This window comes from Cervus canadensis, chromosome 26, assembly GCF_019320065.1.
Source record: "Cervus canadensis isolate Bull #8, Minnesota chromosome 26, ASM1932006v1, whole genome shotgun sequence".
Classification (NCBI taxonomy): Eukaryota; Metazoa; Chordata; class Mammalia; order Artiodactyla; family Cervidae; genus Cervus; species Cervus canadensis.
In genome coordinates, this window is record NC_057411.1 from 50,863,722 (window position 1) to 50,878,758 (window position 15,037).

A 15,037-nucleotide genomic window follows, 5' to 3' on the forward strand; every position below is an offset into this window, starting at 1 on the left:
TGTGGGGATGTGCGGGTGTGGGATGTGCGGGTGTGGGGATGTGCAGGCGTGGGATGTGCGGGTGTGGGGAAGTGCAGGCGTGAGATGTGCGGGTGTGGGAATGTGCGGGTGTGGGGATGTGCGGGTGTGGGATGTGCAGGTGTGGGGATGTGCGGGTGTGGGATGTGCGGGTGCAGCAGGAGGTCTCTGCGTCCAGGCCCTGTGTCCCCTGGAGCCGGAGGAAATGCGCAGGGAGCCCCCGCGGAGTCGGGAGCCGTCCAGGACTCAGTGTTAGGTTTAATGACTTCAGTCCACAGAGGCTAGGTTTTCTACAAAGAACAGATATGGCCTTTGCCGTGAGGAAAACAGCTGACTGAAAAGGACCCAGAGTTTTTGATACACAGGCCCATCCTCAGCCACACCCAGCCCCCAGTCGTACACAAAGGAAGGCAGCTTCTCTCCAGCCCCGGGTCAGTCCTGCCCCACCGAGGCTCGGGAAACCGCCCTGCTGGGGGGTCTCAGGAGACACTGCGTGCCCTGGGAAGGGGACCGGCAAGGGCGTGAGGCCTCAGCAAGACCCCCGCCCTGGTCGAAGGAAAGCAGGTGCCAGGGCAGGGGGTGGGGCGCCCCCTCACGTCCGTCAACCGCGGTCTGGACCAGCGCCACTCAGAAAGGAGGCGCAGGGAGCGGCGGGCGCCACACGGGAGAAAACTGGAGAAAGTCCGCTCGGGCACGTTCCCAGACCCCCGAGAGGGAAGCGGCAGCCCACCTCACTCCCTGTCCCCAGACCCCAGTGCCTCATCACCCCGGTGCCCCGAGCCAGCCCACCTCCAACGACGGCTGCCGGGCCAGCCACGCAGGCAGGTGGGCCTCGTGGAGCCTCCCGCCCCGGGGTCCCTGCAAACATCCAAACGAGAGCCACGGGGGCCGCGGGGGCGCAGCGGGTGGCCAGGGCCACGCGCCCCTCTCTGCTCAGATCACCTGCCTCTTCCGAGTCCTGACCTGGACCCCGAGGGATGTCCTGAGGCTCAAGGGCCAGAGCAGGCTGACCCGCTCCTATCCAGGGGACGACCCCGGCAGGAGGTGTCAGATCACAGGCCGGGAACCCGCGGAGGAGTGTACAGGGTCGGACGTTCACACGCGACGCACAGGGAAAGCCTCAAGCTGAAATCCATTAACCTGAGTCCAGGTCACAGTGGAGAGATGGGACCCCGAGCTGCGGGCTCGCTTCACGCAGGCGCGCCCCTCCCGCGGCGGGGCTGGGCACCCCCCCCCACCCTGGGCAAGCCCACCCCTCTCGCCAGGCTGCCTCCTAATTCATCCTGGCCCTTCTGCCCCTGGCCCCCCACAGGCCCTGGCGTCCCAGCTGCTCACCCCCACCCCCGTCTCTGTGCAGGACAGCGTCCCTTCCCTGGGGGCTGGGGGGTGGGGGTGGTTGTCCGGTGAAAGCCGCTGTGTGTGGGGAGAGGTGTAAAAGATGGGCTCACTGTCCCTCACCGGCAGGAGCCACGGCAGAGGAGGGCTGGTCTCAGCGAGCTAGGAGCGACGGCCCTCCTCTGCTGGGAAGAACACCACGGAGGCTTCACAGGAGGCCCCCAAAGGTCTCAAGAAAGCGCGGTCAGTGGAAACCCGGCCAGCGAGAGCTGAATCATAGGGAGGACAAAATGAAACCTGGGGGCCGGCCCCCCCAAATTCTACTGGCAGGAGGCAGGCTGAGAAAGCAACTCAACCGCAGACGTGTGCGATCCTCGTGAAGCGGGAAGGCGGAGCGAGAGCCAGCGCCCCCGGACTTCTGGATCCGGGAGCTTCCAGCACGTCGGGGCTGTGCCCGGGACGCCCGCATGTTGCTTCTGAGGAGCGTCTACGGGGTCATCCCGTGTCTGTCCCAGCACAGCCTTCCTGCTGAGGGGCAGGGCTGAGCACCGGTCTCCTCAGTTCAGGCCTGCGATGGAGAGGAGGGGCAGGCCCGGAGCGGCACTCAAGGAACCACCGCTGGGGAGCCTCCTGCAGAGTCGTGGGGGGCGTGGGTCTTGCCTGTGGGAGGGATGTCACTGAGGCCGCAGGCTGGACACAGACACAGGCCTCCCAGAGGCCCCAGTGATCCTGCCCGTGGTCGCCAGCTCTTGGCAGGCCCCTCCCCGGAGGGCAGGCTCCACGAGGGCCCCCTTCAAACCAACAGAACACGCAGACATGAGGAGAGGTTGCTTTCAAAGGCTCCCCTGCTCACCCCTCCCTTACCTGCTCCGAGGAAGGTCAGCTGCCAGGCGGTGAGCTGCCCTTAGAAGCCGCCCACGCAGCAAAGAAGGCCTCTGGCGCCAGCCAGCAAGGTCACACGAGTGACCCGGGATGTGGATGCTCTGAGGCCACCAAGCATCGTGACGGTGAGCCTGGTGCTCTGCACCGCACCGGCCGTCACCCCGACGCCAACCTCGAGAGACCCGGCATGGAGGAGCCAGCTCAGCGGCAGCGGGCTCCTGACCAAAGGGACTGGGAGGCCGGAAACACTAGTCTCTTCGGGGTGGTCTGTCACTCGACAGCAATAACTGATGTGCTACTGAATCCAGTAACTAACGTGCTACCTAATTCCAAATCAGGAAAGGAGTACTCAAGGCTGTATATTGTCACCCTGCTTATTTAACTTATATGCAGAGTACATCATGAGAAACGCTTGGCTGGATGAAGCACAAGCTGGAATCAAGATTGCTGGGAGAAATCTCAATAATCTCAGATATGCAGATGACACCACCCTTATGGCAGAAAGTGAAGAACTAAGGGAGAGTGAAAAAGTTGGCTTAAAGCTCAACATTCAGAAAACTAAGATCATGACATCCGGTCCCATCACTTCATGGCAAATAGATGGAGAAACAGTGGAGAAAGTGACAGACTTTATTTTGGGGGGGGCTCCAAAATCACTGCAGATGGTGACTGCAGCCATGAAATTAAAAGACACTTGCTCCCTGGAAGAAAAGGTATGTCCAACCTAGATAGCATATTGAAAAGCAGAGACATTACTTTGCCAACAAAGGTCCATCTAGTCAAAGCTATGGTTTTTCCAGTAGTCATGTACGGATGTGAAAGATGGACCATAAAGAAAGCTGAGCGCCAAAGAATTGATGCTTTTGAACTGTGGTGTTGGAGAAGACTCTTGAGAGTCCCTTGGACTGCAAGGAGATCCAACCAGTCCATCCTAAAGGAAATCAACCCTGAATATTCATTGGAAGGACTAATGCTGAAGCTGAAGCTCCAATACTTTGGCCACCTGATGCGAAGAGCTGACTCATTGGGAAAGACCCTAATGCTGGGAAAGATAGAGGGGCAGGAGGAGAAGGGGACGACGGAGGATGAGATGGTTGGATGGCATCACCAACTCAATGGACATGAGTTTGAGCAAGCTCCGGGAGTTGGTGATGGACAGGGAGGCCTGGCGTGCTGCAGTCCATGAGGTCGCAGAGTCAGACACGACTGAGCGACTGAACTGAATCCAATACATGAACGCTGTCACTTTATTTGTCCCCATTCCTGCTGCAAACACACACAAAACAGCATGATGTTGATTTCTAAGCAGCAATGCATTGATTAAGCATTTTTCCCTCAAATCTAATCTGCGATGAGCTGATTAAGGGAATCATGCTGCATAAACCAGAGACAAACTGACTGGAAATGGGGGAAATCACCTAATAAAAATGATTACTATCGGATGACAACCTGCTCAATCGGTGTGTGACGGTCCCATTTCACAGAAGAAGAAACCGAGGCTCGGGCTCCTTGCCTACAACCATGACCAAAGACAAGAGTTAGGATTCAACTCGGGTGGACTGACTTCAGTTTGGGCTCTTAACCAGACCCTGGCTGCCCCCCCTTTTCACATTAGCATGGAAGCAGATGCCGGTGTGGACGCTGACCTCCCCTGAAGCATTCCTGCGAACAAAAATTATCCACCTGCTTCTCAAACAGCCTGTCTCAATTCCTAGGGAGCGTCATCTCCCACGTTTGAACATTAAGTTCAGGAAGCAGGTCAGCAGCTCCCCAGATTATTGGGATGCATGGTTGTTGAATAATTTATGATGGACTGAATGGAGTACAACATATAAAACGTTCCAGCTTTGCATTTGGTTATTATGCAGAGTTTTTCCTGGGGTTTGTTTTTAAATGTCAGTTTTTAAGGGTTTAACACTTTAAGCCCAGAGACACCAAGAGGCCAGGCTGCAGAGACACGGAGTGGATGGTCTGGCTCTGTCCTTGGAGGGCACGTCCATCTCCGCTCAGCAAGAGCCAGGTCACAGCGAGGCAGCCACATGTCCATGAGGGATGGAGGCGTGTGTGTGTACCTATGGCTGATTCATGACGGTACTTGGCAGAAAACAACAAGATTCTCTAAAGCAATTATCCCTCAAATTAAAAAAAAAAAAATGCGAAACAGTGAAGTGGCTCTTGGAATTAGGAGGCACAGCAAATATAGACAACTAGGAAAGAGAAGAAAAAATGAGAGAGAGGAAATGAAAGACTGGCAGACCTAAGAATACAAAACACCTCAGGAAAATGTAAACACAATTATTACTCATGGTCTAATAAAGTTAAAGGACATGGAATTCCAAAAATAATGTCAAGTTGAAGACGTACAGCGATGCTGATGCCATACTTACCGCCTACAGAGACGCTAAGACACCAGCTTTGAACTCATCCAGCTCCACGAGACGACATCGCAGGGTGTCTGTCTTACACTCTGCGCTCTCTCTTCCCTCTGTGGGACGGGCGAGCGCGGCTCAGCTACAGAGGGAGGGAGACCACCAAGCCCGCAAGCACCCAAAGCGCGCAGAGCAGAAGGGCCCCGGGAACCGGACACCTCCCGGGCGGCCTGAATATTTCATCACCGTCCCCGGCACCCCTGCTACGCCAGCCCTCTGCCTTTCCTCCAAGTGGAGAAGAGAGTCTAGACTTAGCAGAAAAGACACTTTTAAATCACAAAGGTCTGTGTTACTGGCTCAGATTTATTACTGTATTACATCTTTCTGAGTGATTCTGATGCTATATAAAGTTTACATTGTGAAAAATCCACATGATAACCAATGAAGAGAAGAAAATGTTTGTGCTGTCTCATCTACAAGAAAAAAATAAAAGTGTAAAACACTGCAAATCAACTGTGCCACAACAAAAAATTTAAGTTAAAAAACAATTATTTTTTAAGCTTAAGACCTCCAATGAGCAGGTGCCCTCAGTTGGGCTGGCACAGGCACTGAGGGGCCAGACCCCTGCAGCTCAGAGGACACGAAGACCCCATGCTGCGGCCAGACGTCCGTGTCATAGAGACCGCTCCTGAGCACACAGGCGTCACTGCGGACCAGGGACGCTCTGCTACCCCTGAGCATCGCGCTCCCGAGCACCCGGGTATCACTGCGGACCAGGGACCCTCTGCTACCCCTGAGCATCATGCTCCGAGCACCCGGGTATCACTGCAGACCAGGGACCCTCTGCTAGCACTGGGCATCGCACTCCAGTGTGCTGGGCATGATGGAGACACTGGGATGCGTGCACTCTGGAGTAAGTCTTTGAATCCTGTCACAACGAAAACACTCTCTACACACGAAGGAATTTCACAAAGGTCTCAATTAAAGGCAGGCAGCCAGACATCCAGGCAGGGCTGATCCCAGCCGAGGTGGGGGCAGGGACAGGTGGGGCAGGCCGGGTCGGGGCTGCTGGCAGCTGCAGGAGCCCACACCTGCGGGCCCCGCCCCACACCACCCTGTCCCCCCAGATGCTCCCAGGCGCCGCCCAGGCCGCAGTGCCAGCCGAGCAGACCCAGCGTCAGCACCCATGGCCGTCCTGCTCGCTCACTCACTCGCCCACCCAGGAGCCGGCCGGGGGCCCCTGCGGCAGCACTAGGCGGAAGGGTGCAATCAGGTGACCAGTGGCGGCCCGCCCTCCGGGGCCGGCCGCCCTGAGGACAACAGGCCGATGTGACCACACCCAGACGTGGGGACACAGGAGGCCCCGCAGCCCTGAGCCCATTTGAAAAACCGCTCTTTCCGGAACCTACCCCCCACCTCCCTCTGCCACTCCTTGGCTCAGCCTGCCCCGTTCCTCCGAGACCCCCTCAAGCCCGCCCACCCACGTGACAGTCGTAAGCAGCAGCAAAAACATCAGCTCGGGTCCACGTGCCACAAGGTCAGGACGCACGGAGGCCATGAACCCAGAAGCCCTGACTGTCCAGAAGCACCACACTAACCAGGAGCCCCCTCGCTCCCACCCGGCCCCCCACAGCCAGGCCTGAGTGGGAGGCGGGTCCAGAAGCGGGTGCCGACCTACTCCTGCCTTCGGCGGGCAGACCCCACCCACCAGCTCCTGGCTGGCTCGGGGCACCAGCCTGGCCATAACTGGCTGGGGAAGAGCAAGCAGAATGAGCCAAAGCTAGTGTTTCAGGGTCTACAGCTGATGGGACTGCGGGGCTATTTCTGACTCCAGAAACAAAATCTGGTTCAATAATCTTCAAATTAACTGGAGGTTAAACCATTTCAATTTTCCCTTCCCATTATTCTTTGACACTCCCTTTTTATCTGTGCTCTGTATTTATTTCTGTTTGTGGTTTTTAAACCTGGAGAAGGGAGGATATAAATAAAGTTACTGGGTTTAGCAAATAAAAATAAAGGACATTCAGTTAAATTTGAATTTCAGATAAAAAAACAAATATCTCTGTAGTCAAAGAAGGCCCCAAATATTGCCCAGCAGGTTTTATCTGACGAATCTAACTACAAAGAGGGCCCCGTTTCAGGCCTCGTACAGGAGACTGCCCGCCGCCTGCAGATCCAGTCACCCACTGCAGGACGCGAGAGGGATAAGCCGCGAGCGCGCGCGTCCCGACTCCGCTTTCTCCAGCGGGGCGGACGGGAGGCTTCTGCAGCCTGCGTCTCTCCCGGGCACCCTCAGGGAGACACGGGGTCCCCGGTGCCCACGGGAACCCACCCAGGAGGCACGGCCGCGGCAGGGCAGGTGGCAGGAGGCGCGTCTCCACCCTCCTCCGCCCCCACCCACCCCTGCCCGCGACCCCACGGGGCTCCTCAGGCCCCAGGTCCAGGGTGTGCTGGGCGGATGGTGGCTCCAAAGTCGTGAGGTCTGAATGCCCAGAGCCTGGAACTGCCCCTTGTGGAAAGGGCCCTGCAGATGGCCCTGCAGGCGGGTTCTGAGAGGAGGAGGCCGTGCCGGTTACCACGGGCCTGTGCCATCAGACGTGTCCTTGGTGGGTGCAGAGGGAAGGGGGCCCAGGGAGGCCCTGTGAAGACGGAGGCGGGGACTGGGGCGGGAGCGTCGCAATCACAAGGAGCCTCCGGAGCCGAGGGAGGCGGGAGGACCCCCCCCAACCCCCAGGAGCCTCCGGAGGGCACAGGCGGGCCCTGCCCACACCTCCAGGCGGGCATCTGCATAAACCTCCACCCGAGGCCCCCAGCTGGCGGCACTGTGTTACAATGGCCGTGGGAAACGAGGCCTCCCCCTGGCCCCGCTGCTCACCCCCACGGTGTGGAGCAGCCAGGCTGCCTGGCACCACTGCCCATCCCTCTGGGCCGGGCTCCAGACCTCGGGGGCAGAAGGGGGTCTGGGCACCTCACGCTGCCCAAGTACCTCCAGGTAATATGTGTCCCAGGCAGGGCTTCGCAGGGCGGGCCACAGGCTGGCACGAAGTAGGGGCTGGACGCAGATGCGCCCATGGGTGCCCACCAGCTCAGAGCAGCCAGGCTGAGGGCACCCGCAACGCCCCGCAGGCCACACGGCCCCCGGCGTCTCACACTCGCTCTCCTAGCTCATCCGCACAGCAGTCTCAGCATTAACCAGGCTTTACAGAGACTGGCATGGAAAGGCAGTCTGCTGAGGCTGGGCTGGACAGCAGGGTGGGTGAGGAGCGGGTACCCAGGGTGGTGATCTGGGCTGGGTCTCTCGGCCCACAGCAGCAGGACCAACCCCTCAGAGGTCAGCGGAGAGACACCCTCCTGACCCTCGGTGACCTCGCCGGAGGGGGGCAGTGAGGGGCGCCCAGGGCCACGGCACTCTACGCACCGTCTGCACCCCAGGCAGGCACGTGGCAAGTGCAGCCCCGGGCGTCCACCCGCCCCGGACGGCTAAAGAAGGGCTTTCTCCTAGGCTAGAGTGGGTCACTCCCTGGCTACCCGCTTCTCCAGACCAGCAACAGGTCAGCCCCAAGGGCAACACCCGGCCCAGCAGGTCCCCCGGTGAAGGCAACTCACACGTCCTCCTGGCTCGGCCGGGGGCACGATATGAAATCTGACCACCCGCAAGGGCTGAGCGCGAGGGGGGCGGGCGGACACCGGGGGTGCTGCTCCCCGCAGGAAGAGGGCTGCCTGGGGTGCGGAAGGGCAGTGGTGTCTGGGCACGTCCGGGGCTTAGCCGGACGCCACGCTCCTCCAGCTTCGGGCACAGAACCGAGTCAGGCACACAGGGGGCTGTAAAGAGAGGGGCATCGCAGCATCTCAGACGGGAGGGGGCCAGGGAGAGAGGAGGACCCAAAACCTGGGGGTAAACTCTGCCCAGGCCCTGGGGAGCCCTGAGCCCCCCGGGGATGGGAGACTGTGAGGGGCCAGCAGCCCCAGCACCCCAGAGACCACGATGGAGCCATCTGAGTCTCCACAAGTCAACTCCCGGGATGAAACCAACGCTCTTCAGAACAGAGATCCGCTGCTGTGGATCATCTGCGCTGTCCAGCGCACAACCTCCTACTAGAGGCTCAGAGAAACAGGAAGGCATGACCCACAGTCAAGGGACAAACAGGCCAGGGGAACCGACCCTGAAATAACCCAAGAGCTGAAATTACAGGCCAGGACTTTAAAGCAGCTAATACAGTGTGTTCAAGGATTTAGCGGGAGATACAGCCACAGTAAACAGGTGGCCTATTTTAGTAGAGAAATGGAAACTATTAAAAAAAAGAAGCAAGTGGAAACTCTAGAAATAAAAACTACAGTAATTGAAATTTTACAACTCATCGAAATGGACTTAATTTGGATTGCAGATGGAAGAAAAAAGAGATGAAAAAGAAACAAAAAATTTTAAAATTAGAACCAGGCCTGAGTGCCCTGGGAGACAATAACAAACATGTAATACAAGCACCAGGAGGAGAGGAGAAACGGGGCGGGAAAAGCATCTGAATAAACCATGACCAAATCTTCCCCAAATTTGGTAAAAAAAAAATTATAGCTCAACAAACTCTGCACAGGATAAATTCAGAGAAAACCTTCCCAAGGACATCACGGTCCAAGCGCTGGGATTCAAAGGTGCAGACGAGAGCCGGCAACACAGGGGCGGGTACACGACGGCTGGCTCCCCCGGAAGACGGGCGGGCCAGTCAGAGGGCCAGGAAGAGAACCCGGACTCCAAGCCGGCAAAACGGTCCTTTAAAGTGGAACGAAATGAGCACAGTTCAGAGAAACCCCAACTGGGAGAATCTGTCACCAACAGGCAAGAAATGCTAACGGAGTGTTTCATGCTGAAGAAAACTGATACCAGATGGAAAGTCAAATCTATACCCAAGGAAGGAAGCACAACAGAAATGATGAATACTGGGTAAACATTTTAAAAATATGATTTTCCTTCTTTTAATCTCTTTAAAACACATATGACTTCTTAAAGCAAAAACTGTAATAGTGTTTCATGGCTTAGAGCATAAGCAGATGTAAGACAAATGACAACAAATAGCTCAAAGGCAGCACAAATGGGACTTTTGTTACTATTATAATACACAACTCTTACATTTTATCTAAAGTGTTATAAAATTAACTCTAAACAGATGGCAAAAAGTTAAGATAGGCATTTTAGACTACTAAAAAATAATGCAGTTTATAATAGCCAGGATTTGGAAGCAACCTAGATGCCCATCAGCAGACAAATGGATAAGGAAGCTGTGGTACATATACACCATGGAATATTACTCAGCCATTAAAAAGAATTCATTTAAATCAGTTCTAATGAGATGGATGAAACTGGAGCCCATTATACAGAGTGAAGTAAGCCAGAAAGATAAAGACCAATACAGTATACTAACGCATATATATGGAATTTAGAAAGATGGTAACAATAACCCTGTATGCAAAACAGAAAAAGAGACACAGATGTACAGAACAGACTTATAGACTCTGTGGGAGAAGGCGAGGGTGGGATGTTCTGAGAAAATAGCATTGAAACAAGTATACTATCAAGGGTGAAACAGGTCACCAGCCCAGGTTGGATGCATGAGACAAGTGCTCAGGGCTGGTGCACTGGGAAGACCCAGAGGGATGGGGTGGGGAGGGAGGTGGGAGGGGGGATCAGGATGGGGAGCACATGTAAATCCATGGCTGATTCATGTCAATGTATGGCAAAAACCACTACAATATTGTAAAGTAATTAGCCTCCAACTAATAAAAATAAATGGAAAAAAATAAAATAAAATAAAAAATAATGCAAAGAGGTACAGCCAAAAAAGTCAATGCAGGAATTAAGATGCAGTACTAGAAAATATGTGTGTATTTATTACAGATATACACACACTTGGTACATGAACCCATAGATACAAACATGTGCATCCCTTTGTGTAAGTACACACAGATACGCATGCACTCAATTAACCCAAAACAAGATAAGAAAGGAAAAGCAGCAACAAGAGCAAAAAATAGGACAAACAGAAAACAAAGTGAGACCAGAAAGGCAGGCCATCACAGGCGAGTGCAGAGTACCTGGGCGAGTGCAGAGTACCTGGGCGCTGACGGTACTCTTCTGTCTGCTCTGTCTGTGGTCACATGTTTTCCACAATCAACACTTTTTGATTAGTATCAAGAGTGTTCCAAATATGATCTATAGTCAAGTGGGCCTTAGGAAGCATCGCTACGAACAAAGCTAGTGGGGGTCATGGAATTCCAGCTGAGCTATTTAAAATCCTAAAAGATGATGCTGTTAAAGTGCTGTACTCAGTATGTCAGCAAATTTGGAAAACTCAGCAGTGGCCACAGGACTGGAAAAGGTTAGTGTTCACTACAATCCCAAAGAAAGGCAATGCCAGAGAATGTTCACACTAGTATACAATTGTGTTCACTCCATATGCTAGCAAGGTAATGCTCAAAATCCTTCAATCTAGGCTTCAACAATACATGAACTGAGAACTTTCACATGTACAAGCTGGATTTTAAAAAGGCAGAAGAACCAGAGACTAGTTGTGTCAGACTCTGTGACCCCATGGACTATACCCACCAGGCTCCTCTGTCCATGGGATTCTTCAGGCAAGAATACTGGAGTGGGCTGCCATTTCCTCCCCCAGGGATCTTCCTGACACAGGGATCGAATCTCCATCTCCTACATCTCCTGCATTGGCAGGCAGGCTCTTTACTGCTAGCGCCACCTCCCAAGAGCAGGGCAAACATCAAGCAGATCGACAAGAGGAGGATCGAGGATTAGGTCAGCCCCGGAGTTCCAGCCTCTAAATAAACGGAGTTCAAGAGAGAACATAAAACTGAAAGGAAGTGAAGAAGACACAAAAAAGACCAGGCCCGGGCTGCACGGGGCTGCCTCGCCCACCAGTGATGAGAACACGTCATTGTGTTCTGACGGCTCAGAACTCAGGGAACAAGGGATGCTCCTGCGGGCCTCCTGGGGCCAGATCACAGAGAATCACTAGGGCATCTGCTTCCCGCCAGAGCCGGGAAATTGCCACATGCAGTACAGCAGCGGCTTCGACATTCTGAGAAAACACTCCTCGGTAGAATTCTATACCCAGCTAAACTAAAAGTTAACTGAAAAGCCATCTTCAAAATCAAGAGCAAAGGAAAATTCCAGATGAGGTTTCTTGGCTATCATGAGCGTGCACTTCCACAGAACTGGGAGTGAGCCCAGACTGGGAACAGAGGTCCTGAGCACAGATACCTGTGGACGCAGGTCCCTTGGGGGCCAGGACAGAGCGGGGTGGGGAGCCAGACGCCACCAAAAGAGGGGAGCCACAGGCCTGCGCAGGAAAGGGCTTGTGCTCAGGCACCTCGTTCGAGGAACAGACAGGTGGGCAGCAGACACTGGTGTAACCAGCAGTGCAGTGACTGAGCTGGGAAACGGAGGGCGAGGGAGCATCACCGCCTCGGAGGGGAGAGCCAGGGTCCCTGTGCCTTCCAGAGAAATCAAACACACAGACTTTAAGACAGCAGCTAAGACGGCGGAAATGCCTGAGAAGACGGAGCCTGGGATGCCTGCCCCGGGAGATGCGGCCAGCAGGTCAGGAGAGCGCCTGCTGTCTTCACTCTTTAATCAGTAGATTTAACTCCTCATCTAAGTGTCCTAGAAGGGTGGCCAAGACCACAGGAAGGGACAAAAATAAGACATAGAGAAAGAGATATACGTAGCACGGTGTGTGTAAAAAGAGCCAAGGCAGGACCCGCGTGGGCTACCATTTGATGACGGGGCTGGGGACAGAGGGCGGTGGGGAGAGCACAGGAAGGACGAGCCGGGCGTCTCCTTTGTCTTCAGTCCACGGTCTCAGGGCTGAATCTGGTGAACCCCCAGAAACCACAGGGAAACGTGCTTGTTAAAATCGAACGTGCCCATGGTTTGAGTATACTTCTGAGGACTGACTACAGCTTTTATTTTTTTTACATTACTTATTTATGTATGTAGGCCGCACTGAGCAGCGTGCAGGATCTTAGCTCCCCGATCAGGGATGGGACCCAGGCCCCTGCAGTGGAAGAGCACAGTCCTAGCCCCTGGACCACCACGGAAGGCCCTGCTTCCAGCTCTTCTCGGACGGCCAGAGGAGTGGGTAACCACCACCTCCAAAAGTAAACATGAGCGATCCGCCAGCCAGAACCCCGAGCCAGGCTCATCTCCTCCCCGGGACCACTGTGACCTCTTCTCCAGCGCTGGGCGGGGACGCCACGAGGCAGGAGCAGCAGCGCCCCCTCGGTGGGGGTGTGAGACACTGCCCCCCAGCCAACGACAGGAGAGACCCCAGTCCTTGCAAGAGTGGCCAGGGCAGACCACAGGGACACCAGGCCAGAGGCCCTGGAGCTGTGAACGTCACCTTACAGACGACAGGGCCTTAGCAGGTGTGATGACACTAAAGCGCCTGCCTGGGGAGAGGACCCGGGTTCCACACGCAGGTGTGACCACCGGAGTCCTCCTGGGAGGGACGCAGAGCGAGGAGCCAGGACAGAAAGAGGGAAGCAGGAGCCAGGGCTAGATGGCGCGGGCCGGGCGTGAGGGTGCCCCCACTAGCTGAGAGAACGTCCAGCCTCCATTTCTGCTCTTAAGCCACTAGGCTGTGGTCCTTGGTTACAGCCGCCACGGGAAACTCATACAGGTGCTAATCAGAAAGTAAACTGTGTCTGTGAATTCCACCAAATTCAGAGAAAACGTAACACGCCGTGGCCTCGCTGGACTGCCTGTGTCGAGTCTTAACGACACACTGTTCTTCCTTCATCCTGACTTTTGCTTGACCCACTTCAGACAAAGGCAAGCGTCTAAAGGCAGTGTAATCAGAAAGTGCACGTGCTCTCCTCTGCTGTGGGAGGCCTGGACCTCCCGGCCTCCCCCTCCTCGCATGCCCCTGCAGGCTGGCCGCCTCCTCCAAAAAGGCCACCCGGTCCAGGCCTCCCAGCCTGCAGCTGCTCCTCTGCCTGGCCGCCAGCCCCTTCCTCCTGGATGCCCTCCTCCTAGAAGAGGGGGAAACCAGCCTGCCCTTGAGCCTGGGGCGCTGGCCCACCCAGCACCCGCTGCTCACCTCCTGACCCCACACAGGACGCCACCACCCACCCCACCCCGGGTCCGCTCCACTCGCCAGCCCAGGTCCTCCTGTGCCCACCTCTCCCAGAGGCGCTCCACCACCCAGCACCGGGGTGGGCACCTCGGCGATGGGCTTGTCCCCATCTGAGGAGCATCCCTGAGGCCCAGGCCCCACGTCCCCACCCCACAGCCAGGACCTCTAGGCTCAAGACCACTGGGTCGGAGGACGTTCTGATGAAACGTCCCACTGCAACGATAAGTCCCTAAGGCAGGGTTTAAACAACTCTCTTCTTGCTCATTGCCCGCTGCCCACCACCTATCCAGGTGCTCGTCTCAGACCTGGGGTGAAGGGTCTTCGGAGGAGCAGTTCCCTCCCTGCCAGCCTCACGGTCCGTCTGCGGGTCCCACGGCCTCACAGGTGCCCTTTAACCACAGCACGTGACAGTGATGGACACTGACCACTCGGATCCACTCACAACCCTGAGTGACCCCACGGTTACAGGCAGGTCCCGTTACAAACCCAACCCTGCAACGGGGAAGCCAAGGCACAGAGAGTGGCGGCCTGCCCTGTGGTCCGTCTACACCGACAGCTCTGGGCCACCACTCCATCTACACTCACAACTCTGGGCCACCCCGTCTACACCCACAGCCCCAGGCCACTCGTCTACACCCACAGCTCTGGGCCCACTCGTCTACACCCACAGCCCCGGGCCACTCCGCCTACACCCACAGCCCTGGGCCACTCCGCTCACCTACACCCACAGCCCCGGGCCACTCCATCTACACCCACAACTCCGGGCCACTCCGTCTACACCCACAACTCCAGGCCACCACTCCGCCTGCACTCACAGCTCCGGGCCACCCCGCCTGCGCCCGCAGCTCCGGGTCCTCGCAGCGTCCCCCACCCCCTGCCCTGGGCCGCAGCTCGGAGCCCGCATCGGGAAGCGGGCACAGGGCTGCGTCGCGGCGCCGCACTCCCAGAGCTGGGGTCTCCGAAGGCGGCCTCTGATCCGACAATGCGGCCGCCCGGGAGGTCGGACAGGAAACTCGGGAGCCGGTGAGAACTCGGCCCGGGGCGCCCGCCGTCGGTGGGCGTCGCAGGCCCCGCGCGCTCGGCCCTGGCTCGATCCTGGGCCTTCGGGTCCCGCGGCCGCCCCTCCGCCCGGCCGGAGACGCGCCGAGGAACAAAAGGAGGGCGGCGGCGGCCGGGCGGCCCCAATGAGCCGGACCCCGAGGCGCCGGCCGCCCCCGGCACCCTCCGCTCGGCCGGGCAGGGCGGGCCGCGGAGGCCGCGAGCGCGCGCCCTCAGAAGAAAGAAAGCGGAGGC

The 15,037-nt window shown here is 56.6% G+C and overlaps 1 protein-coding gene across 2 annotated transcripts in view; it reads right to left on the reverse strand.

The window, feature by feature from the left end:
• RGS12 (regulator of G protein signaling 12) overlaps window positions 1–15,037 on the reverse strand; it is a 118,212-nt gene that overhangs the window by 103,055 nt on the left and 120 nt on the right. The window contains exon 1 of one of the 2 annotated variants that reach the window (XM_043447659.1): window positions 14,560–15,003. The exons of the other annotated variant lie outside the window; for it this stretch is intronic. Within the exon in view, the coding sequence (XP_043303594.1) occupies window positions 14,560–14,648 (89 nt within the window). The 5' untranslated portion in view covers window positions 14,649–15,003. Of the gene's footprint in view, window positions 1–14,559; window positions 15,004–15,037 lie in introns of those variants that run through there. 2 annotated transcript variants of the gene reach the window in all.